The 23,626-nt window shown below is 26.9% G+C and overlaps 2 protein-coding genes across 2 annotated transcripts; both read right to left on the reverse strand.

The window, feature by feature from the left end:
- Window positions 1-3,291: 3,291 nt before the first annotated feature.
- Window positions 3,292-5,016, reverse strand: LOC109801392 (isoflavone reductase). The gene is made up of 5 exons (XM_020362448.3): window positions 4,729-5,016; window positions 4,523-4,657; window positions 4,146-4,383; window positions 3,821-4,024; window positions 3,292-3,680 (listed from the first exon to the last, which is right to left on the reverse strand). The coding sequence occupies exons 1-5, from the start codon at window positions 4,942-4,944 to the stop codon at window positions 3,517-3,519; spliced, it is 957 nt and encodes a 318-aa protein (XP_020218037.1). The 5' UTR covers window positions 4,945-5,016; the 3' UTR covers window positions 3,292-3,516.
- A 6,214-nt stretch (window positions 5,017-11,230) lies between these two features.
- On the reverse strand, window positions 11,231-13,459 carry LOC109801302 (isoflavone reductase). The gene is made up of 5 exons (XM_020362340.3): window positions 13,166-13,459; window positions 12,958-13,092; window positions 12,012-12,249; window positions 11,677-11,880; window positions 11,231-11,583 (listed from the first exon to the last, which is right to left on the reverse strand). The coding sequence occupies exons 1-5, from the start codon at window positions 13,379-13,381 to the stop codon at window positions 11,420-11,422; spliced, it is 957 nt and encodes a 318-aa protein (XP_020217929.1). The 5' UTR covers window positions 13,382-13,459; the 3' UTR covers window positions 11,231-11,419.
- Window positions 13,460-23,626: the final 10,167 nt, after the last annotated feature.

The raw sequence follows: 23,626 nt of genomic DNA on the forward strand, positions 1-23,626 counted from the left end.
TAAGGTTAATAAAAATATCTTAGTTTTTTTTACCTCTTTAAAAAAAAATTATTTTGTAAATATTCATGTAATTATTTTAATATTTATAACTAAAAAATTTTCTTTTTGCGTTCTTAAAAAGTTATTTTAAAATTTTTATCTCTAAAAAAATATACAAATATAATTATTTTTAAAAATATTTTATGATTATTGAAATGAAAGAATAAAAATATTTTTGTTTTATTTGAGGTATATTTAAAATATTTAATAAATAAAATAAATTATACACGATGTGATGTATAATGTTACTTTATATTTAAATAATACAACAATAACTATGATTGGTTTGCGATGGAAGTCAATTATGGTGCGCCTTAAGATTAAAACAATATTTTATTTTAATAGAGTCCCGCATAATCACGCAACAGCCAAGATAGCGGACTGCGTGGGATTTCATTACTCTAATTCGAGAAAATTACGCTAAAGTGTAATACTAATTATTAATAAAAAAAATTAATGATTGATAATATCATTAATTTTATATTTCATTTAATAGCATTTGATCTTACTATAATTTTTAATAAATAATTATAAATATATCTTATCTTTTAAAATAATTTTTTTATTATAAAAGAACCAAATCCAATTGTATGACTTGACCTAATATTATTTCTCGTGTGACACATGAAGTTGATTTGATATTTTTAGATTCAATTTTTGTTTATATTGAAATAATATTTGATCGTAATAACATGTTTTTGTAAACATAAATTAATTCTTAATTTTTAATTCTGGGAGACCGTTCCATGTTCTTATTGATTAATGATACACACCAGACTTTGACACGTCTTTTACAATATCTCCTTAAAATAAATTATCATTTAGGTATCAAAGTTGGACATTGCCCATGAACACGATTTCAGATATCATTAGATTATTTGACTGAAATTTTCCGCCACCAGTATGCTACTACATGGACAGTCTTCATGCAGGTTTTTAAATATTATTTTTGAGTTTTATAAAAAAATAATATTATTATTTTTGTGCTGTCAATACATATTTCTTTCCTTCTATGATTATTATATTATAATGTTTATTTCTATATAACAAAAATTTATAATAAATAATTTTTTTTAATATAATATAATTTATATATTTTAATTTTTATCTATTATAAATTAAAAAATCTCATTTAAAAATTATTAACAATGCTCATGTTAAGTATAACTAATATTTTAGCATGTATAATGTACAAATTAAATATTTATAATATATAATTAAAATTTATAATATATTATATACAAATAAATATTATATTTGAACATATAAATTATATTTAAAATTTATATAAATAGATATTTTTAAATATATAAATTATATTTTTGATTTATGATAAATAATTTATATTGTAATACATAGTTATTTTTATTTATTGATAATATATTTTAGAATGATAAAATTTAATTTATAAATAATGATAATAAATAAGAATTTAATTATATAAGAAATTATTTTTTTTTAAATTATCTTATTAAAAAAATTTCTAAAAATACTCTTACGTAAAGAAAAACATTCATTTTTAATATATAAAGATGGATTATTCTACTCTATAATTATTATAACTAGTATTTTAATATGTGTATCATACATGTTATTAAATATTTATTTTATATAAACAAAATTTATAAAAAAAATATTTTAAACATACAATTTATATTTTATATCTATATAAGTAACGTATATATTGATATAAAGTTGTTTTTAAAAATTTATAATTTGAAATTTAAAATAAAGATATATAAAAAAAATACGACTTAAGGAGATAAAAAAATTAAGAATTTTAAAATATCTTTGTTGAAAAGAAAAAATCTTTAAAACATCCTTGTTCAATAATATATATATATATAGAGAGAGAATATTTTGATGTACAACTTTTTTTTATAGATTTTTTTATCTTCAATTTTTAATAAATACTCTCACTATCACGAAGTCAACATCTCATTCTTATTTTATACAGATTTCTTCTCTTTTTCTCTCAACTTCTTTTATTTTATTTTTACTTTAGAATAATACGAAGATCAAATTACCATTCTTTTCCCTCCAACTTCATATATGAAGACGATTGATGGATGATTCTTTTGATAAGTCTCTTCAATTATAATTATTTTATTTTCTTTTTAATGTTAGATTTTTTCTAATAATAAATGAGTCTACATATTATGTTAACAAAATAAAAACATAAAATATATAATAGTCATAACTCGAATGAATATAAGATTCTGAAAGTACAACAATTTTTTTTGAAAGAATACTTAATTATTATCAAAAAGGTTATGAATCTTATACATCATCTCCAAATTACATGCATCAAATTTTTGTTCCTAACATTTTATTAAAGAAGATCAATATATATAGTGCATAAAGACATGAAAGATCAAAAAACTCAATTATATCTCCATTAAATAGTCTTACAAGGATAAAGGTTCATTTCGGCCTAAATCATGTTATATATTTATTGACAGTTTGATGTAAAAGTTCATCATCTAATTCGTTCTGTTCTTCATCTCAATTTTCTAATATCTAAATTTTTAAAATTAATTTTTCTTTTCAAAACCTATGTGAATAGAATTAATTTAGTTATTTAATTTTTTTTACTAAAAATTATGTTAATAAAATTTTATATGTAGTAATTTTTTTCCACAAATTCTGTCAACAGAATTTTACAGTAATTATTTATAGTATTAAAAATTTCTTGTTAAATTGTAGCTATATGATGTTATAGAAGGACAAAAAACAATGGATTGGTGGCAAAAAAAAAATATTTGAAAATTGGCAACAAGACTGTATATTGGTGATGGGAAATTTTCAGCGAAATACGCTCATAATAAATTTAAGAGTATCTTCTAGATTTTTATTGTTGTTTTTTTATGGTAGTTTCTTATCAATGATTTCGCTTTCCTTTTCTTTTCTTTTCTTTTCTTTTATATATATTTAATTATTTTTCTATTAATTTTAATCATTATTTTTTAAATATAATTCATTTTTGTCCAAGTGAACTTATACTTTCACCTGACCATAAAATCCTGTTAATGGGCGATCTCCAGTTTCTATTCATGAGAATTTGACAATACCTAAATCATAGTTCCTTTAATTTTTTATGTAGATATTGTTAAAGAAGTATTATCCTGTAAATAATTAATTCAACGGTGTATATATAATAAGAACTGCATGTTGACGTTCCCGCGTTAAGGTCAAACAATCTACTCCAAACTAAGAGTGATATAAAAAATTGAGAAAAGAATGCAGACATGATTTGCACAGTGCAAGCAATAGTAAATTTGTTGTTTTACTGGTAGAATATATTACATCAATGTGGAGATAATATTGAGTTCATAACAAACACAATGGTTGACTGGTAGTACTCGATGTGCAAATTCATGCCTTTATTAAAAAAAAAAAAAAGGAAAAAAAACATTTGTTTTATTAAGCAGTAGTAGAGTGATAAAAGTGCGTTAATAATTCTTCAGCTTTCAGAAATCAGACAAATTGGTTCAAATATTCATCGACGGTGGTGTATTTCACGTGAGGATAAAACTCAGAAGCCTCAACGTCTTTGGAAGGGTCAATCTCATATACTGCATCTCCCTTTATCTGTTGTGAGTGGAACAATGCCAGCAGATAGTTATTTGGTAAGGGAGACTCTGCAGTAAAGCAAAAACATTATAAGTAAAGAGATGCTTAGTTTCACATAATTGATATGTAACATGTACAAATGTAATAATATCTTATGCTATAAAATGAATTTGTTTAGTCTTAAAATGAGTGTTGTAGTGTTACTAACGCTTAATGTCCTTTAGAACTTGTTTTTCTGTAACATAAGTTTTCTCAAGAGTCTTCCCAATCTTTTTCTCCCACAAAGAGATGACTTCATTTAAGGTCAAATAATTGGCAGGGAGTCTTATGTGTACGGATTTGTTCAAGGTTCTAGGGTCATTCGTTGCTTCGATGGTATAAGTCCCAACATCAGCCTCAGTCACATACGCTCCTGAAACAAAAGTAAACAATAATATAATGTACACGTTGATGAAATTGAATTGTGCACGTTATTAATCCCTTGTGCTATAACAAAAACGTTTTTAACTAACTCAACTATATTTAATTATTACCTTTTACATTTCCATCTCCTAGAATAACCACCTTGTCTCGAGGAGGAACAGCAGTGTCAACCTGCGACAGGTTACGTAAGAAGTAACCAGTAAATGCATGACAACAAAGGTAAGTGTAAGGAACTCCTTCAGCTTCGATCACTCTTCGGATTTTTGCTTTTGCCTCGAAAACTTCTCTTACAGGGTCAACTGCATCTTGACGGTCAACATCCAACCCAAATTCAGATGGGAAAAATCTCTGTTGACAAATGAAATTGAGAATCTCTATTGGTTAAAGTCATGACAGTCCCATAAGTAAGATTATAGCATAGTGTAAATTTACAATTTAATATAACGTATAGCATAGTGCATGTGAGTCTAAGAATGGAAATACTTACCTTGATGTTTCCAGCTTCTTTTATTGCTGCAATGATCTTCACTTGATCTTCAATTAGTAGTCTACCAACAGTGCAAATTACAACATCAACTTGCTTGATTGCCTTAACCAGAGTTCTATGATCCATCATATCTCCCTGCATGAGAGCAATCATTTAGTTACAAACATCAGAAATTGGTATTGAAATGAAAGCACCTAGTTACGTACCTCGATTATATTAACCCCAGAATTTTTGAAGTTCTGGATGAGCTCTTCCTTGGTTTCAGGATTAGCAGATTTGATAAGGCTTATCTTGTTGTTATTGCCAGGGGTGTTCCTGACCAAGACATATGTGGGATTGCCAGCCTTAACACTTGCCCATACTATGTGTCTTCCCATGGCTCCTGTGGCTCCCAGAACAAGGATTCTATCTTTCCCACCCATTGTTTTCAAAGTTCAAACAATCGATGTTTGTTTTTTTAGTGAAGTTATCTAACTACTACCAATGACTTTGTGGTGTACACCAATACTTTGGGTGGTATTTATAGTACACTAACCTTGATCTATAAGCATTTTTTCCTTTGTTTATTTCATCTTTCTCATGTCAATTAACCGAATAATATTTATTTTTGTTTCCGTCAAGCGACCGCTGGTGATCTCAATTCTAGATCATCCATTTGACCGTATCGATGTTGCTTCAGGTTTGCTTAGAAACAAAAATATTAAATTTAAGACTATTAACTCAAAGTTCAATCGATTCAATTTTAATAAGTATTAAATTTGCTTAGGTAAATATGATATTATGCGCATTCACGATTTCATTACTAAAAATATAGCGATAAATACTTGGTATTAATATCATATTTATCTAAAAGTTTCATTCTCATTATTACTATTGAACGCGCAAAAAAAATCAAATTCTGTAACATTAACTAATATGTAATATATATATATATATATATATATATATATATATATATATATTACACATTAACGAAAAAATGTACTTTATACCCCTCTCATTTAAAAAAATAAAAAGAAAAAAAAAATTGGTAGTTATTTTAAAGGTGTGTCTCTCATTTAAAAAAACAAAAAAAAAAAAAATAGTGAAGTGGGATTGTTTATTTAAAAGGTATGAATGGTTTTTAACCTATGGAATTTAAAATAAAAAAAGAGAGGTAATTTATGGGGTAGTTTTAGAAATGAAATGTGTACGGACTATCAACTTTATTAGGACTAGTATACGAAAGGTATTTTATGTTTCTGCAAATTTTAAAAAAAAATTATAAAAATTATATAATAACATATGATTAAATGAAGGTATGAGCAGTAAAATTTACAATAAAGAATTACAAATTGTAACTTATAAAAAATATAATTATAAGAGTAAAATTGGACAAATTATATGCACAAAAAGTTTATTTCCCATTATTATAGTTATAGTTTATAGAATTATAGATTACACATATAATGATTTTCAATAATCAACTATTAAAATAATTTATGATACACAACTAATCTAAGCCCGTACAAAAATTGCATCCCTATTGTTACAGCATTAGATAAATAACCATCTTGAATTTTTTATCTTGTATAGCGGTAGAATGCAAAATCAGCACCGTTAAACCAAAAAAAAAAAAAAAAACAGCATTTAAAATAGTGCAAGTATTTTTCTTTTGATTAAATGGTTGCATTGGGATCAAGGCGTCGCCGGCTTACGTACTTGAGGGAAATACTAATTATTTTATTTAAATTGATTAAATATAAAAAGTTTGAATATGTGTGAATTATTATAAATGGTTTGAACAGCCTATTCTTACCTACTCTTGCAATTCAAATAAAAAAATTAATAGAGAGACTATTATTACTCTAAATAAAATTTAGGGATGTAAATAGATATGTATAACTCACGAGTTTAAACTGAGTTAAACTAATATAATTTAGACTGAATTTTTTTAGTATTCGACTTAGACTCAATTCAATTTAATCAAAACCTGACATTACATGAGTTAGGTAATCTTGTTATATAATAATAATAATAATAATAATAGTATTTGAATGATTATTTGTTTAGGATAATACTTACTTTAAATTTTACTTAATAACGAGTTTTATGTTTTTGATTGTTAGTATTGTAACAATATAATATATTTATTTTAAATTTTATTTTATATTAATAAATATTAATTTTTTTAGTTGATAATAATGTAATAAATTTATTTTAAAATTTAATTTATATTATTATTTTCTTTATAAATTGATAACATTGTATTTGTAACAATGTATCAAATGATTTACATATATTTTGAAATATTTAAAATTTTAAAATAAATAAATAAATATAATTATGTTGATCCGATTAATTTAACCCAACCCAACCTGTTCCTGATCGGATAAAGTTGGGTTGGGTTGGGTTTAAATTTTTTTTTGCACAAACCCAATCTGTTAAACTTGATGCAACTCGACCCACTTATAACCCTACTAAAATTGGCTTAGCCTTTGTTTAGTAAAGAAGAAATAAATGAAGAAAAAAGAAGAAAAGAGAAGTGTGAAAAAACATAGAAAAATAGGTTAAAAAAAAGAGAGTAAAAATTAAGGTTGTTTGATAAAGGAAAAATAAAGAAAATAGAATAGAAGTTTATTTTTTATTAATAATTTTTAAATAAGAAATAAAATTATTTTATTATTATAGTATTTATTATTATTAGAACTTTAACTTTTATAAATAATAAATAAATTTTTTTGCTATTATTATTATATTTATTTATTTACTATTATTGGGAGGTTTAATTTTTATAAATAATTTTATTTAATAATATATAATTATTTTCATAACTCCTCCCCCTTTTTGTTTTATAAAAAGCAAACTTCCCCGTACTTTCCTTCATTTTAAATAAGTTTTTTTCACATGGGTCCACACTCAATTGAACACAATTCTCTATTTTTCCATCTTTCCAAATGTACTCAATATTTTGACCTTCGCTCACTTCTTTATTCTTTCATTCCTTTCTCATCAACTTTCCCTTTCCCAAAACACAGTGTTAGAGATTAAAAAGTTTAGATAATTTCTTAAAATATTAAGTTCTAATTATTTTTATAGTTTTTTTATACTCACATTAAAAAAAAAGACTAATACATATTAAATTTTTTTAATTGTGTTATTTATTGATCGAAGTTTTCATTATTTTTATTGATAACTAATTTTTATTGAAAACTTGATTGATCGATCATTTTAATTAAGATTTCTTTTTCCAATTATATTTTTTTTTCTCATTTACAAAATTTGAAACTAAAATCTTTTTATAAGGGGATTAAATTTAATATCACTTAGAAAAATGACTTTTGATATTACATATTATATTATTTGACTGATCAGTATATAGTTATGGTGACTAAATTATATATTTAATTATATATATATATATATATATAGTTATAGTGGCTAAATGGTTATTCAGCAACAAACTTTTCCTTCCAAAGTGTCTAATTTTCAAAATATTTTCTATTAACCACGTTGCGGCAGAATAGCAACCAAAAGTCGGTACCAATCAGCTACTCATAAATAAGTGAAAAAAATAGCAATCACATGTAATTCAGTCACTAAAATTAGTAAATAGGAAATATAAATAAGAGTGAATCCGTTTCACCATGTAAAGTCAGGGGTGATCGTGAATCAGATTAAATGAAAGATAAAATTGATTTTATCAATTCATTTATTTTTTCTCATACCAAATAATATGAAAAATTACCTCATTTTCCTTTTTTTTATCCTCTTACTTTCTTTCTTAAATTAAATAAACCCTAAGAGAATTAAAGATCCTTTTCTCTTCTCAATATTCTTAGCAACACCTCTTCCGCTTTCTCTAACTAGGAGTTACAGGAGTATTTTCTCTGTCTAAACTAAACTTCTTTCTATTGGAGTTAAGCGAATTTCAATGTAATTAACATTTCTAAATTGGGTTTTAATGAAAAAAAAATGATTATACTTAATATTTATTAAGATTTAATTATCTTTAATAATCATTTAAGTCATGAATAATTAATTATTAGAGACCAAAATCCGTTAATAATGTTCAATTTTTTTTTACACCAACAATGTTCACTCTTAAAACTTGATTTCTCTTAATTTCATCCAAGGAAACAAAAATGTTTCCCAGGTGATATTAATTATTCTGTGGCAGAAATTTAGATAGGTCAAGTCACAGTTGACACGTGACACTTAAGCTGTTACGACTAAATAGAAAGAGTTGTTATAACTTTTTGGTCTAGTAGTAAGTGTTGAATCCAACACAAAATTTTTAATTAGAAAAATGATTCAATTTTCATGGAATAACAATTTAAATAAATTAGTAAATCTTATTGGCAAAGTAAAAAAAAATTAATTAAATTATACCTGTATGAAGAATTCTACATGAAGTTGGATGAAATTTAATTTTAATACTTTTCTCATTTGATTCAACTCATTTTCCTTATGTTTTTGTATTCTTGTTTCTTAAAATAAAAATTAAAGAATAAACGATTACTATTTTCTTTAATTTTAAACTATTCATTTAAAACAATCTAAATTCAAACTTTTACAAATCTTATTAAAATTGTCTTTGTAAAATATGAGCTTTTTTATTAAAAAAAATAATAATACACAATTGAACTATTAGAATGATGTAATTGTCAGATTTGAATAATTAATATTTAAGATCGTTATTTTGAATGAGACTATTTTTAAGAGTTTATCTTCGACAAAAGGGTTTCTAGAGATATTTTAACTTCTTATTTAATTTTTATTTATTTATTATAATTATTTAGGAATTAAATTTTAATATTTTAAAAATAAATTATCAATAAATAAAAATAATATTATACTATAATATATATTATTTATCATAAATCTAAAATATAATTTACATATTTTTATAAATAAAAAAATAATTTATATGCTCAAGAATATCATTTCATACAAATTTTAAATATAATTTATTTATTCAAATATAATATTTATTTATATTTACAATTAATTTATTATAAATTTTAGTTATATATAAATATTTAGTCTGTTAATTTCATAAACTAAAATGTTAATATACATAAAGTTTTAGATTTAGTTGTTGTCTTTGTATTTTTTTTTACTGAAAAAAATAAATGAAATTAATCGATTGAATTGAAAATCAAATTTGTAATCGAAGAAAATCATGAGTTGAATTGCCCTCTCTTGCATTTATCCGAAGTCCAACGTGGATAAAGAAAACCCTAGCTTCAAATACACCACACTAGTGCAGCAGTTAGCTAGTTTTTGGAGACTGAATACCGATTTAACAAATTGTTTTTGTTCTGATACCTACGCTTCTCTGGACCAATCAGGGGTTATGCCTAATTAACAAACTTATAGTTTCTTCATTGATGCATAATTGCATCTGCTCATGCGAGGATTGTGTTGAAGGAGATGGAGGCCACCAATGTCGACCACTAATTTATCGGTCTGCCAATTATTTAACTGCTTCACGTTTTAGTACAACTGTTAAAGGGAGATAAAATATGTCCATCATTTACTCGCTACAACTCAACCATGAGTCAGGTTTAGTAGAACTATGACTCGGATTCACTCACCTAATATATTATTTTATTTTGTTTTTATGTTTTTAAATATTAGTTTATGTGATTATATATTTATATTATTGACTAAATATTTTATATACTAATTATGAATTATAATAATTAATATTTATTTGATATTATTTATTAATATTTTATGTAACAATTTTGATTTTATAAGTTGGTTGTTAATGATATATTTTTTTTTATATCTTATTTGTCAAATTTATTAATATAATTGTAATTTTAAAATATAATATTATAATATATATTTTTTATAAAATTTAATTATTTTTTTCTAAAATTTAAGTGAGTTAATTTATTTAACACACCAATATATAGTGAGCTAAATCGGATTGATACACTTATATTCCAACCTGATAGACTGGATGGACTGAATTAGCCAATTTGACGGCTCCACCTTTTATGCATTCATGATCCTTTGAGATTCTACAAATATTATAATTGCCGCAGTACTGGACCACTTTGTTTAATTAATTAATATACAAAATGTAACTTTTCATTAATATGGAGTATTCAACAGAAAGAAAATCTCTTTAAGAAATTTGATATGTACTAAATAAAAGGACATATTTTTTCAATTTAAATTTTTTATATTTACTAAAGTTAAAATTCCATCCTTTACTACTTAATTAAGCAACATTAATCACCACTAGAACCAATCCAAATTGGTTAAATGTTGAACACCGCATAAACTTAATTCATTTTATTCTTACATGTAATTAATGATCGAGTATATTTGTCATGCCCCATAACTTTTAGTTATATAAAAAAAAGCCAGCCAACTTCGAACGCTGTGTGTATATATGACTAAAGATGGTGCATCTTTTTATATTAAGGCATAAAATCAAATAAAATATGATTAAATAAAGCCACATAAGTGACATAACGTCTTTTATTTAAAAAAAAAATGATCTTCAAGTTATCTGCTTCAGTTTTCTTTTCTAACATCTTTTATATATATATATATATATTTGGAAAATCAAAAACTGCAATTATATCTCTCCTTTACATAATCTTACGTAGATAAAGGCACCGTTCTATTAAAGTCATTCTTTTGGTAGAATATTGCATTAATGTGGAGATGCACTTTTAACTTATGAGCTCAGAACAAACACAATGGTAGAATGGTAGTGCTGGCAAACTACAAACCCTGCATGCCTTTATTGAAATAACTGAGGCAAAAAAGTTAAAATAACATTTGTTTACTTATGATACTTTTCTTTAATTAACATTACCAACAAGACCTAGTTTTATCCTGTTTTATTAGGCAGAAGCAAAGCAGAGTTATTAAAGTTGGGTAATTAAAAAATCAGACAAACTGATTAAAATATTCATCAACGGTTGTGTATTTCACATGGGGATAAAACTCAGATGCTTCAATGTCTTTGGCTGGGTCAATCTCATAAACCGCATCTCCCTTTATCAACTGTGAGTGATACAACGCCAAGAGGTAATTATTTGGGAAAGAAGACTCTGCAGAAAAGGAAAAACATCATAAATAAAGAGATGGTTAGTTTCACAAAAATGATGTAACATTACTCCTATAAAATGAATGTTGTTACTTACTCTGAATTTCCTTGAGAACTTGTTCCTCTGGAACATAAATTTTCTCAAGAGTCTTCCCAATCTTTTTCTCCCACAAAGGGATGATTTCATCTGAGGTCAAATAATTGGCAGGGAGCCTTATGTGGACGGCTTTGTTCAAGGCTCTAGGATCGTTCGCTGCTTCGATGGTGAAAGTGCCCACATCAGCCTCAGTCACAAATGCTCCTGAACGCAAGTAAATTATAATATGTAGTTATGAACACATTGAAGCAATTGAGTTGTGTCTTGTGTCTAGTTAATATACATCACTTGTGCTAAAACAAAACGTTTGCAACTAATTCAACTATATATATTACCTTTCACGTTTCCATTTCCTACTATGACTACCTTGTTCCGAGGAGGGACAACAGTGTCAAGCTGCCACAGGTTACGTAAGTAGTAACCAGTAAAGGCAAAGCAACATATGTAAGTATAAGGAATTCCTTCGGCTTCAATCATTCTTCGTATTTTTGCTTTTTCCTCGCAAATTTCTCTAAATGGCTCCACTGCTTCGTGACGGTCCACATCCAACCCAAATTCAGATGGAAAAAATCTCTGTTCACAAATGAAATGAAGAAATTATAGGTTAAAGTGATTAACTATCAACTACAAACACTTCTGCAAAACACATCATGTGTCAACGTTTCCGACAGGGTATTTGTTGGACACATCTTGAACAGCATCCAACACTTCTCTACTGTACCATCATTAAAGATTATTATTATTTGTTTTTAGCACCTCTTTGACACATCTGAGACACCTTTTGCACACAACTTGAACATTTTTTTTAATGAGTCAAACACAAGTTAAGAGAATTTGGGGTGTAGACAAGTACAGAAAATCTGCAAATCTGAACTAATTAAAATTAATGAGTTTAAATCAGATTTTTTTAATACTCAACTCAATTCGATGAAAATTTGAAATTATACTATCTAAATAACTAGTTTTGTATTTTTTATCCACGATATCTGACTTGATCATATATATATATATAATAATGTTAATATTTAGATAATTATTTGTTCAGAATAATACTATTCAATAACAAATTATATATTTTTAAAATAATAATATTATAATAATATTATATATTTATTTTAAGTATGTTAGTAACATGTGTGGTATCTTATATTTTGGACATTAGCAATATTTTATTGTCCATTTCTGGGTGGAAGTTGGTGCATAATTTAATATAACTTTACAATTTAATTAATGTAAAGTATACCATAGGCATAGTGTAAGTCTAAGAAGTGAAATACGCACCTTGACGTTGCCAGCTTCTTTGATTGCTTCAATGATCTTCACCTGATCTCCTATTAGTTGTTTACCAAGAGTGCATATTACAGTATGAACTTGCTTGATTGCATTAACCAGAGTTTCATGATCGTTCATATCTCCCTACAGAATCCAATAATGAGAAAAATTATTGAGCAAGAAATTGGTATTGAAATGAAAGCACGTATGTATGTACCTCGATTATGTTAACACCAGAATTGATGAAGCTCTGAAGGAGCTCTTCCTTGGTTTCAGGATTAGCAGCTTTGACAAGGCGTACATTGCTCTTAGCGCCAGGGGTATTCCTGACCAAGACATATGTGGGATTGCCAGCCTTAACACTTGCCCATACTACGTGTCTTCCCATGGATCCTGTAGCTCCCAGAACAAGGATCCTATCTTTTGCAGCCATTGTTCAAACAAGTAACGACTCTCTTTCTTGTTTTGTATAGGCAATCAAAACACCGATGGCTTTGGGGTGCAGACCAATACTTTGAGTACCATTTATATAGAACACTAACTTTGATCTCTATGCATTTCTTCCCTTTGTTTATTCCATGTCTCTCACTATAATTAATTAAATATTAATCAAAGACGCCGGGTGATTATAATTCTAGAACCGTCATTTAAAGATGATTATTCAAAATTAGTTTTAAACATAAGTGTAAATCGACTCAATTCTAATTTTAATTCCCGTAAAAAATTTCTTTATTTTTCATCTTTTAAAATTTGAAAATTTTATTTTTAATCTTTGTAAAATAAGTAAATTTTGGTTTTAATTTTTGTAAAGTATTTTTTTCTTTATTCTCATCCCTTTAGAATTTAAAGTAATTATTTTTGGTCTCTAACTAATGATAATTTTAAAGATTTATAAAAAGATTTAGAAATGTCACCGATAAAGTATTACAAATAATTGTAGCTATTATTTGAGACTCTCACATAACCTTCTTCTTCTTCTTTTTTTAAATAGAAATTATTAACATGTAAAACATTATTAAAGCATCTCAACAACATTGACACTCTAAGACCTATCAATTATTTGCACCACACAAAAAAATACATAACCTTTTAATAAACACAAGTAGTTAAAAATGTTACATTAATGAATAAAATCATGATTTTGAATTTTTGAATCATTTTGCATTAACTAAAAATATATTTAAGCTTAAAAATTATAATGAATGCTAGTAATATATTCAATAAGTTTAAATATATTTTTTATTTCTCAAATTTAAATTAAATTTTATTTTAATTCTTCCATATGTTACTTTGAAATATGTTATTAATGAGTTGAGAAATTAAAACTAAATTTTTTAGAGACTAAATTTAAGAAACTAAAACCTATTTAAACTTTATAGCTTAATCCTACGTCCTTCTTGAGAGCCATGTTGTTTCTTTTTCAAGCGCCCTTATGGAAGAAACAAAAATTTTAAATTTATGTTTTACAACTAATTTATGCCCGTACAAAAATTGCCTCTCCTGTTAAGTGTTACAGCATTAGGAAATTAATAACGGTAAAAAAATTTCTTAGATGCTTGATCTTGTATAACGGTAAAATTAAAATTAGTATTGTTAAAAAAATACTAAAGAAAAATGCAGCATTAAAAATAGTATGGGCAAAAATATACTAATATTTTATTTAAAATGATTATTTTAAAATATTGAATTCGTGTGATAATTAATTGTTTGAATTGAGGACTATACAATGTACCTTCGCCGAAAAGTTTGAATGAACAACTACCACAGTAAATGTGTTTAGTTAATTGTTGAATTCCAAAAATTCAGCATACTGTGAATAAAAAAATGTTACTTTTTTTGTGAGTGAAAAGACCAAATAGATTTTCAAACATTTATTATGTAGCTTAGCTTATAACACGTTGAGTTTTCGGGGATAAATGTTTTTTCAAAAGATCATGTATAAAACTAAACAAAATTAAATATAAAAAGATCATGTATATTTTAAAAAATTTAAATATGAACATCAGAAATATAAAAAAATAATAATATTTTTTTTATTCATAAAATTCAAACCCAATACTAAAAGATTTATAACAACTCTGCTACTCAACTAATTGAATTAGATTTTTTAATTTTATTTGTTATGTTTAAAATAAGAATAGTCACGTGAGTAATATTAAATAAGAAAAAAACATTTTTTTATAATATTGGGATTTTTTCTTATTATAATATATTTTAAATAAGTGAAAAATAACAAGGATAATATTATATAAGAAAAATTTTGTATTACGTTCACGGAACACATGCAATATTGCACGATTCCATATATATTCGCAACTTCAAAAAAGTACTTATGATTAAATAAGAAAAAAAAACCAATTTTTATAATATTGGGATTTTTTTTCTTATTATAATATATTTTAAAGAAGTGAAAAATAAAAAGAATAATATTATATAAGAAAAATTTTGCATTACGTTCACGGAACACATGGAATATTGCACGATTCCATATATATTCAACTTCAATTAGGTACTAATGGTGGGATCGAATCAATTTTTATATAATAAACATAAAAATTTATTTAATTTAAAATTATTTTTAATTTTTTAATTGAAGAGTTTTTAGAGATTTTTTTTATGTTAATTTTTATTTATTATAATTATTTATAAATTAAATTTTAATATTTTAAAATAAATTACTAATAAATAAAAATAATATTATGTCACAATATAAATAAATAAATATGAACCTTTGAAAATATTTTAAAAAAAATTTCCTTCAATGAAAGAGTTTTTTTAAGATTTTTAAATTTTTTTTATCTAATTTAATTTTTATTTATCATAATTATTTATAGATTAAATTTAATATTTTAAAATAAATTATCAATAAGTAAAAAAATATTATAGTACAATTTAAATTATTTATCATAAATTTAAAATATAATCTATATATATTTAAATATAATATTTATTTATATATAATTTATTATAAATTTTAATTAAATATAATAAATATTTTATATGTATACTACACATACTATATATATATATATATATATAAAAGAAGAGTTATAATAACATCAATTTAACTTTTATTAAGAATTATATCGCTCAATAACTTTATATTAAATATGACTTTTGTAAATTCAAACGTTAAATTGAAAGTTCATATCATTTTATATGTTTATATCAAATTTTGTTAAAATTGAACAACAACTTGAAGGTAATCAAAATGTTCATATTATTGAAATATATATATTACGTTAATTTTATTTTATATGAATGAAGTATTAAATTATCTTAGATTAATATAAAATTTTGTATATATGATTTAAGAGTAAAAAACTTTTAATCTAACGGTTGAATTTACAAAATTCACATTTAATATAAAATTATTAAGCGGTGTAATATTTAGTAAAAATTACGCTAGTATTATTATAACTCTTTTCTTTTTCTCTTCCTCTCACTATATATAATGTATTAATTAAAAAATGGTAAATGGAGCTGGCACCAATAATGAGGCATGGATGGCCGCCCCCTCTGATGGCTTGTCATAATCTTTTCTTTGACGGATCGGGATAGTTCATCAAACAGTTTTAAAAAATAATATTTTTGTTTTTATATGCTAAATCATGTTAACAAATTTAATTAACTAACTTAAGGATATTAGTTAATTTTGGTCAATTTTTAGACAAATAATTAAATATTTATTTATTTTATATAATGTTGTTTTGACTTGGAATATTTAAAAAAAAATTGTACTTGCAAGTATGGGTAGAAAATAAATATTATAAATGGAAGGATAATAGGTTTTAATATTTTTTTATACTTGTATGTTAATGGAATGAGTATGAATATCATATTATTTGTACTCGTAAATACTTGTAATTATTAATATTTAATTTATACAAATATTCCAATATATATATATATATATATATGTATTGACTTTGTTGTGTTGAATCCACTAATATTTTAATTCTTAAGTTGCTTTCAAAATTGTAGGGCGTGATTTTATTGAGTTTTATAATTTTATTTAAATTTGTATGAATTTGATTTTATTTAGATTTTGTTTAGACTTATAACAATTTTTTTTTTATGATGAGTGATTTTATTTTGACTTAATAGTTAAGTATTGTACTTTATTATCTCTTATTTTGATTTATATGTAACCAAAATAATTTATTTTAACAATTATTATTTCAACATTAAACTTATGTGATTGAACGTTTAAAATTCAGTTTCTAAGTCCACTTATTGTTATTAATATAATTGTAAAGAATATTTGAATTTTAATTTTATAATCTTCAAAACCTTTTATAAATGCAGATTTTATTTGAATTTTAGTTATAATCTTCAAAAAAAATTATGCAAATTTTATTTTTTAGATTTTTATAACTTTTATAAGAAAAAGAAAACTCTTACAAATAACTAGAATGTGTTGTTAAAATATTTTGTTAAATATTTTAAGATATATATATTTTTTAGTAAATACTTACATGTACCCATGGATATTCGTGAATATTGAAAAATATACAAATATCCATGTGTATTGTAACGACCCGCCATGGTCTCTACACTTAGTGGAATCACATTATTACTAGTGAACTAAGATAAATAATAAAGTTGGATAGCTTATAAATACAAAAACATTAAAAAAATATATACGAATCATTAAATTTTTAAGTATTAGGTATTTATACAGTTATCCAAAAATACTATCTCCTAGTGCCGGTCAAGCACAAACGGCTACCCAAGGTGATAATTCTAACATGAGGATCAAAACTCCCCGTCTCGCAACAGTCACCTCAACTCCAAGCTGGCCCTGACCTGCTCCCATACAAAGTATGATCATCGCAGTCCATCCACATGGAAACAAGAGGGTAAGCTAGAGTTCAAAATCAATCATGAAGCAAGACACCACACACTTCATCATATTAACAATTATGCAATAAATGTATTACAATCATCACCACAAACAACTATACAATTCAACATAAAAACCCAACTCATTCATACAACTTAGAAATAACTTTAATACAACAACAACAACAATATGATACAACTTAATATTTAATGCGTCGTCACGCATATACAACATGGAGATCTTCAACAACTGAGGTTGAGCAGTCTAGGTGGCATAAACCCTACCGAATCCAACGTTTGACCTATCTCCACCAGGTCAGGTATAGTACAACGTTAGGAACTCCAAAGAGAACCAGGTATAGACAACAATAGGAGATTTCTCAAGTGTGCCACTTAATTAGACTCGGAGGTTCAGTACTATTGTCAGGACAAAAGGGTTTGGGTATGAGCCTACCACGGCCTTGGCTAGCTTCACCAATCCACATGTGGAGTTAGCCCACCCACTGTCCCCCAAGTACCACGCATCCTCCAGTATCTAGTCAAAGACTGCATCTCTAACTAGATACCTTACTCAAATTGGTCATTCAACCATGACATGGACGACTATTTCCATGTCGCCCACACAGTACTAAGGGATTCAACTTTAAAACAACTTTCAACTTTAAAACAACTTTCAACTTATCACCTTAGTACTATATATCTCAACTTCTGGCCGCTTGTAATCAGTATAGCTCGGCCTGGCCCCTATACTGTGGTCGCTTTGTACACATGTGCCTCGACCTTGCCCACACACGGGATCAATTAAGTCCTAGAGGAGAACAATACAACATCCACTCTAAGGGACAACTTCCCAAGGAGGGTTTTTCAACAAATTGGGCTCTCAGAGCACCATAACTATCTCACTCCACACAATGGGATGAGCAACTTCGAAAACATCTCCCCCAGTCTTAGTGATCAACAACTTATTATCACAGTTTAATTAGCTTATAAATTAACAACATATATCAGCTCAACAACTTTCAACTTGAACAACACAATCAACTCACAACTTAATAAGCATACCAACTTAAACAACATACCACTTTTCAGCAATAGACGACTTACAACTTTACAGCAATATACGACTTACAACTTTATAGCAACTCACAACAATACAACTATAGACATCTTACAACAAGAGACAACTTACAACAATAAGCATCTTTCAACAATAGGCAACTTATGCAACTTTAAACAACTTTTACATCAATAAACTACTTCAACTTATACATCTCAACTTATTAATAATTCAATAATAAACAACATAAAAATAACTTAGTTTTACCACGTATAGCAACTTTAACAACGTATCACATATTATCAACACACAACATATGAACAACTTAAGTTAACAACTACTCAATCCACACCCAACAACTTAATCATTCTACACTCTAGCTTCCCTCACCTGAAGATTGGCTCAGAATAGCCAACAACCGTGACGAAATAGAATTCCCTTCCAAAACTCAACCCGAAACTTCAATCCTCCTAAAGCAAGCTTTCTAATCTAAATTTCAAGAAAAGCCAGAAGGCATTAGTGGTTTACAGGAGAAAAGGAGTCAAACAGAGAAATTTGGGAGAGAAAGAAACTCACTGACCCAGAGACCTTCTCTCTAAAACTTCTCTCTAAAAACTCACATTTTCCTGAAGGCCCCCAACCCCTATTTATAGACTTTTCGGATTGGCCAAAACGGCCTGTACCGATACCGAAACGGCCCGTTCTGCACCCCTCAATCACGTTCAAAATTTCCATTCGGAACGGCCCGTTTTAAAATCAAAACAGCCCGTTCTGGGACTCATCCGGAACGGCCCGTTCTCAACTACAATTTTTAGTTCAATTTAATAGCTTAGAACGGCCCGTTCCAGATTGGGAACGACCTGTTCTGGGCTACTAAATCAATCACACTTTTTTTTCCTACGTTACATGTATATGTATGTATGGATGTACGTGTGTTTCTCAACAATGATTAGTTATATTTAATCTACAATTATCATGAAATAGATATAATTAAAACAAAAACTCAATAATGAAATGTTGTATTAAACATAAATATTTATATATAGTAAATGTTTTTACAAATTGTTGACAAACTTTATAGTAATTAATTTTGAACTAAACAATGCTATTTAAATCGTAGTTATATGGTGCTATAGAAGGACAAAAAAAATGTATTGGTGGCACAAAAAAATATTTAAAAAGTAGCAATAACAAGACTGCATATTAATGGCGGAAAATTTTCAGCAAAATACTGTTTGAGAGTGTTTGGTAGGGAAGAAGTTTTTACATATACTAAAAAATTATGATAAAAGTTCTTGAGAATATTCATACAAAATTTCTAGGAATTAAAGATTTCATATTTGGTTAGAATAGTATATTATGGATATATAAATATTTTTTCCAAAAATATTTTTATTAAAATAATATCATTAAATATTTTTATTTACTCAAATATTATTATAAATATGACATTAAATTATTTTAAAAAGTTAAAAACTTACCGTTAAAATTATTTAAATACAAAATTTAACAAAAGAAATAAACAAAGAAAATTTTTACATAATAAATAAGAAGGATAAAAGTATATTATTTCATTTCATTTCAATAAATAAATAAAAAGTGTTAACAAATACCATTAAGTTGTAGAAACAAAATAAATAATATTATTAAAATTGACAAGGTCAAGAAATAATGAGATACAAGAAGAAAAAGAGAGAAATAGAGATATCGAAGGTAGAGAGAAATGGAAAGGAAGAGGGAGAGAAGAAGAGATGGGGAGTGAGACCAAGTGTGAAAAAGAGAGAGAGGAAGAAAGAGAAATAGAGAGATGGATAGTGCAAGAGAGAGAAAGAGGAAAAGGGAGAGAGGGAGAGGGGGAAGTGAGAGTGAGAGTGAGAAAGACGAAGAGAAAGAGAGAGAGAGAAGGAAAGAGAGTAATTAAGATGACAATGGAGTGGAACAGATTTGAGTTTCTTTATCCTTGGTCACCTTTATATTTCCATATCTCATATCTATCATCGTTCTTATATCTGATAGGCATGAAATTTGTGTTTGTAGTTTTGTACCTGTCGACAATCAAGTATACCTGTACCCATCCAAATTTTTTTTTTTATAAAAATATATAAACAAAGAATTTCAACATAGAATAACAATTATAAAATTACATTATTAATTAAACTTTATTTGACATAAATTAAAAACAAATACATAAATGTTAATAAACTTTACAACGGGCATAAGTACAAGACGAGCATGTATGTACTCATCTCCATCCTCGTACTTGATTTAATAAATTAGGTATTATCTGTATACGTACTTATGTTTAGTCAAATTGAGTATTCTTCATCAAAGTCGAGATAGATTTAAAAATTACCCACAAGTATGAGTTTACTTGTCATCTAAGAAGGAGAGGGAGAGGGAGAGAGAGGAAGAGAGGGGCAGTGAAAGTGAAAGAGAGACATAGAGAAAGAAAGAAAAATAGAAAGAGAAAGATTTTCTATTTTAAAAAGGGATATTGTAGTCTTTTTATATACATAAAACTTTTTCCCGAACTTAAAAAAGTTGGATTCTCAACCACCCTCAAAATACTTTTGTGGGAAAGTACAATAAAAATGATTTCGAGAAAACTATATATATTCCTGAAAATTATTTTTTTAAATAGCTATCAAATATAAAAAATCAAAATTTCTAACTTAAGATTCCTAAGAAAGTGATGGAAGAGCATGGGCTAAAGGCCCAACCACTAGAGCTATGGCCAGGAGATTACTTGAAGACTTGTCTGCTTCAGAGCTTAGTGGGCCCAATGGGCTTGGTGGGCCTAGGGTGCTTCTCACATGGACTTTACATGATTAAACACCATGCTTTATTGTATATTTATTAGTATAGGAAATTTCTTTGATTTCGGTCTTGTATTTTGACCATAGTTTAGGGTTTAGGCTTTTGGGCTTATATTTGGGCTTCATGGGCTTTGAGCTTTTGATACCCAATATTAGGCTCATTCTTCTTCTTGTATTTTTTTCTATTCATTGTATTCATTAGACCAATGTATTTCGGTCAATAGATTAGGTTTATATGAAGTATACATTAATAGGAGAATTAGGTTTCATTCATGTGTAATTTAGAAGTAATTTGAGTTGAATTTGAGTCACATGGATGGCATGGAGTGGTTCCGGCCATGTGAGCTCCAAATTCACCTCAAATAACTCATAAATGACATCTAAATGATGGTAGCAACCGGATTAAGCATGTGAGTGGCCAAAGTTTGAATTTCAAATTCAAATTTGAAATTCAAACTTGGCGCCAACTAGGCTTATTTGAGTTGCCGCCAAGTTTAACCTAATTTCCCTCCTATAAGTGTATCTTTTCCTACCATGTTAAGACACTTTTGAATATATGAGATTCTGAAATTGTTTTCAGCCAATTCAAGAGTCACCGAAGTTCTAAGAGAGAGCCATAGAGAGTGCCTTCAATTCCTTAGGAAAACCTAGTTTCCTTCTCTTTGAAGTGTGCAATCCCTTGAGTGCTTGAGCTTGGATGCTTCCCTCTAAGGTTTAGACCTTACCTTCCGCAAGTATTCTTCATTCTAAGGTGTTCATCATCTCGGTCTCATCTCCATTGAAGAGGATCCGTGCCTAGGAGGAGTCAAGGAGGAGTCCATTCTTCACCTCTCCTACTTCCTTCTATCAGAAAGTAAAAATATTCTAGATACCAAACATTCTCACAGGAAAATTAAATGTTTTCTAGATTTTCATAGTTATTTTTTATGGTGATTTCTTATTAATTAATTCAGTTTTCTTTTAGTTTATTTTTCATTTTATATATATGCTTACGATGAAATTTGTTTACGGATTCTTTTTATCTGAACTAGCACGAGAAACGTTTCAATTTAGGTACGTTTTGAAGTTTTAAGGAATGAGAAAAAATGGAGCAGAGATTAATAGTTACTTGTTTCCAAATATTCATCAATAATTAACAAGTAATGATTTTCATGCATATAAATACGTAAATACACAGAGTGCACAATAGATATATTAGCAATATAAATCATGGTTCACTTCGTATAATGATCAAATTACAATTAAAATGTTGAAGCATACTAATCAAAGTACAATCACACAACTATACTACGTGATTAAAAGAAGAAAACTACACTAATCCTAATCCTAGAAGAAGAAAAGAAAATGTGGTCAAGAAATCAGTACCCAACAATCGCGTGCACGGAAGCCAAGTGCAAGTATGAAATTTCCGATCCCACTACATCGCTACGCTGTTCAAATTTATAGAGCTGGTCGAGGGCAGTTAATTTTGTTCGTGTGCGTATTCGGTGCATAACCGCTCTCCACTAAGCTCACTACGTGACTCAAATTCATAACTTCTTGTAACCGTTTGTCCCACGTTTTCATTTTCTTGATTTGACCTTTAATAACCACCTTAACGCGCCTTAACCGTCACAAACCTCCAGTAACCTCTTTTCGCTTTTTCCGAGCAGTCTTTGTTCTACTCGATCAATTCCTTTTCGATCATATCTCGAGCACTAACAATTACGGTTCCTAATACATTCCTGGTAGGTGTTGACTTTTATCTTCCTTTTGAGTAGCTTTATACATGTAGCTTTCGACTTGTACGGTTTTCGAGTAGCCCTAACAATATATTTATTAATTTTTATATGAAATTCTAATAATCATTTTTAAATATAATTCATTTTTGCCCAAGTGAGCACCTACCCATAAAATCGTGACAATAGGCTATGTCCAGTTTCAGTTCACGAGAAATCGGCAATACCTAAATGATAGGTTT

This window comes from Cajanus cajan, chromosome 11 (genome assembly GCF_000230855.2).
Source record: "Cajanus cajan strain Asha chromosome 11, NIPB_CcT2T_4, whole genome shotgun sequence".
Classification (NCBI taxonomy): domain Eukaryota; kingdom Viridiplantae; phylum Streptophyta; class Magnoliopsida; order Fabales; family Fabaceae; genus Cajanus; species Cajanus cajan.

Coding starts and splice junctions, on each gene's coding strand:
- LOC109801392 (XM_020362448.3), bottom strand. CDS start 4,944: ATGGGTGGGAAAGATAGAATCCTTGTTCTGGGAGCCACAGGAGCCATG. Junction 4,384..4,522: donor AAGAAGCTGGAAACATCAAG/GTAAGTATTTCC, acceptor ATTTGTCAACAG/AGATTTTTCCCATCTGAATT. Junction 4,025..4,145: donor AGGAGATGGAAATGTAAAAG/GTAATAATTAAA, acceptor CTTTTGTTTCAG/GAGCGTATGTGACTGAGGCT.
- LOC109801302 (XM_020362340.3), bottom strand. CDS start 13,381: ATGGCTGCAAAAGATAGGATCCTTGTTCTGGGAGCTACAGGATCCATG. Junction 12,250..12,957: donor AAGAAGCTGGCAACGTCAAG/GTGCGTATTTCA, acceptor ATTTGTGAACAG/AGATTTTTTCCATCTGAATT. Junction 11,881..12,011: donor AGGAAATGGAAACGTGAAAG/GTAATATATATA, acceptor ACTTGCGTTCAG/GAGCATTTGTGACTGAGGCT.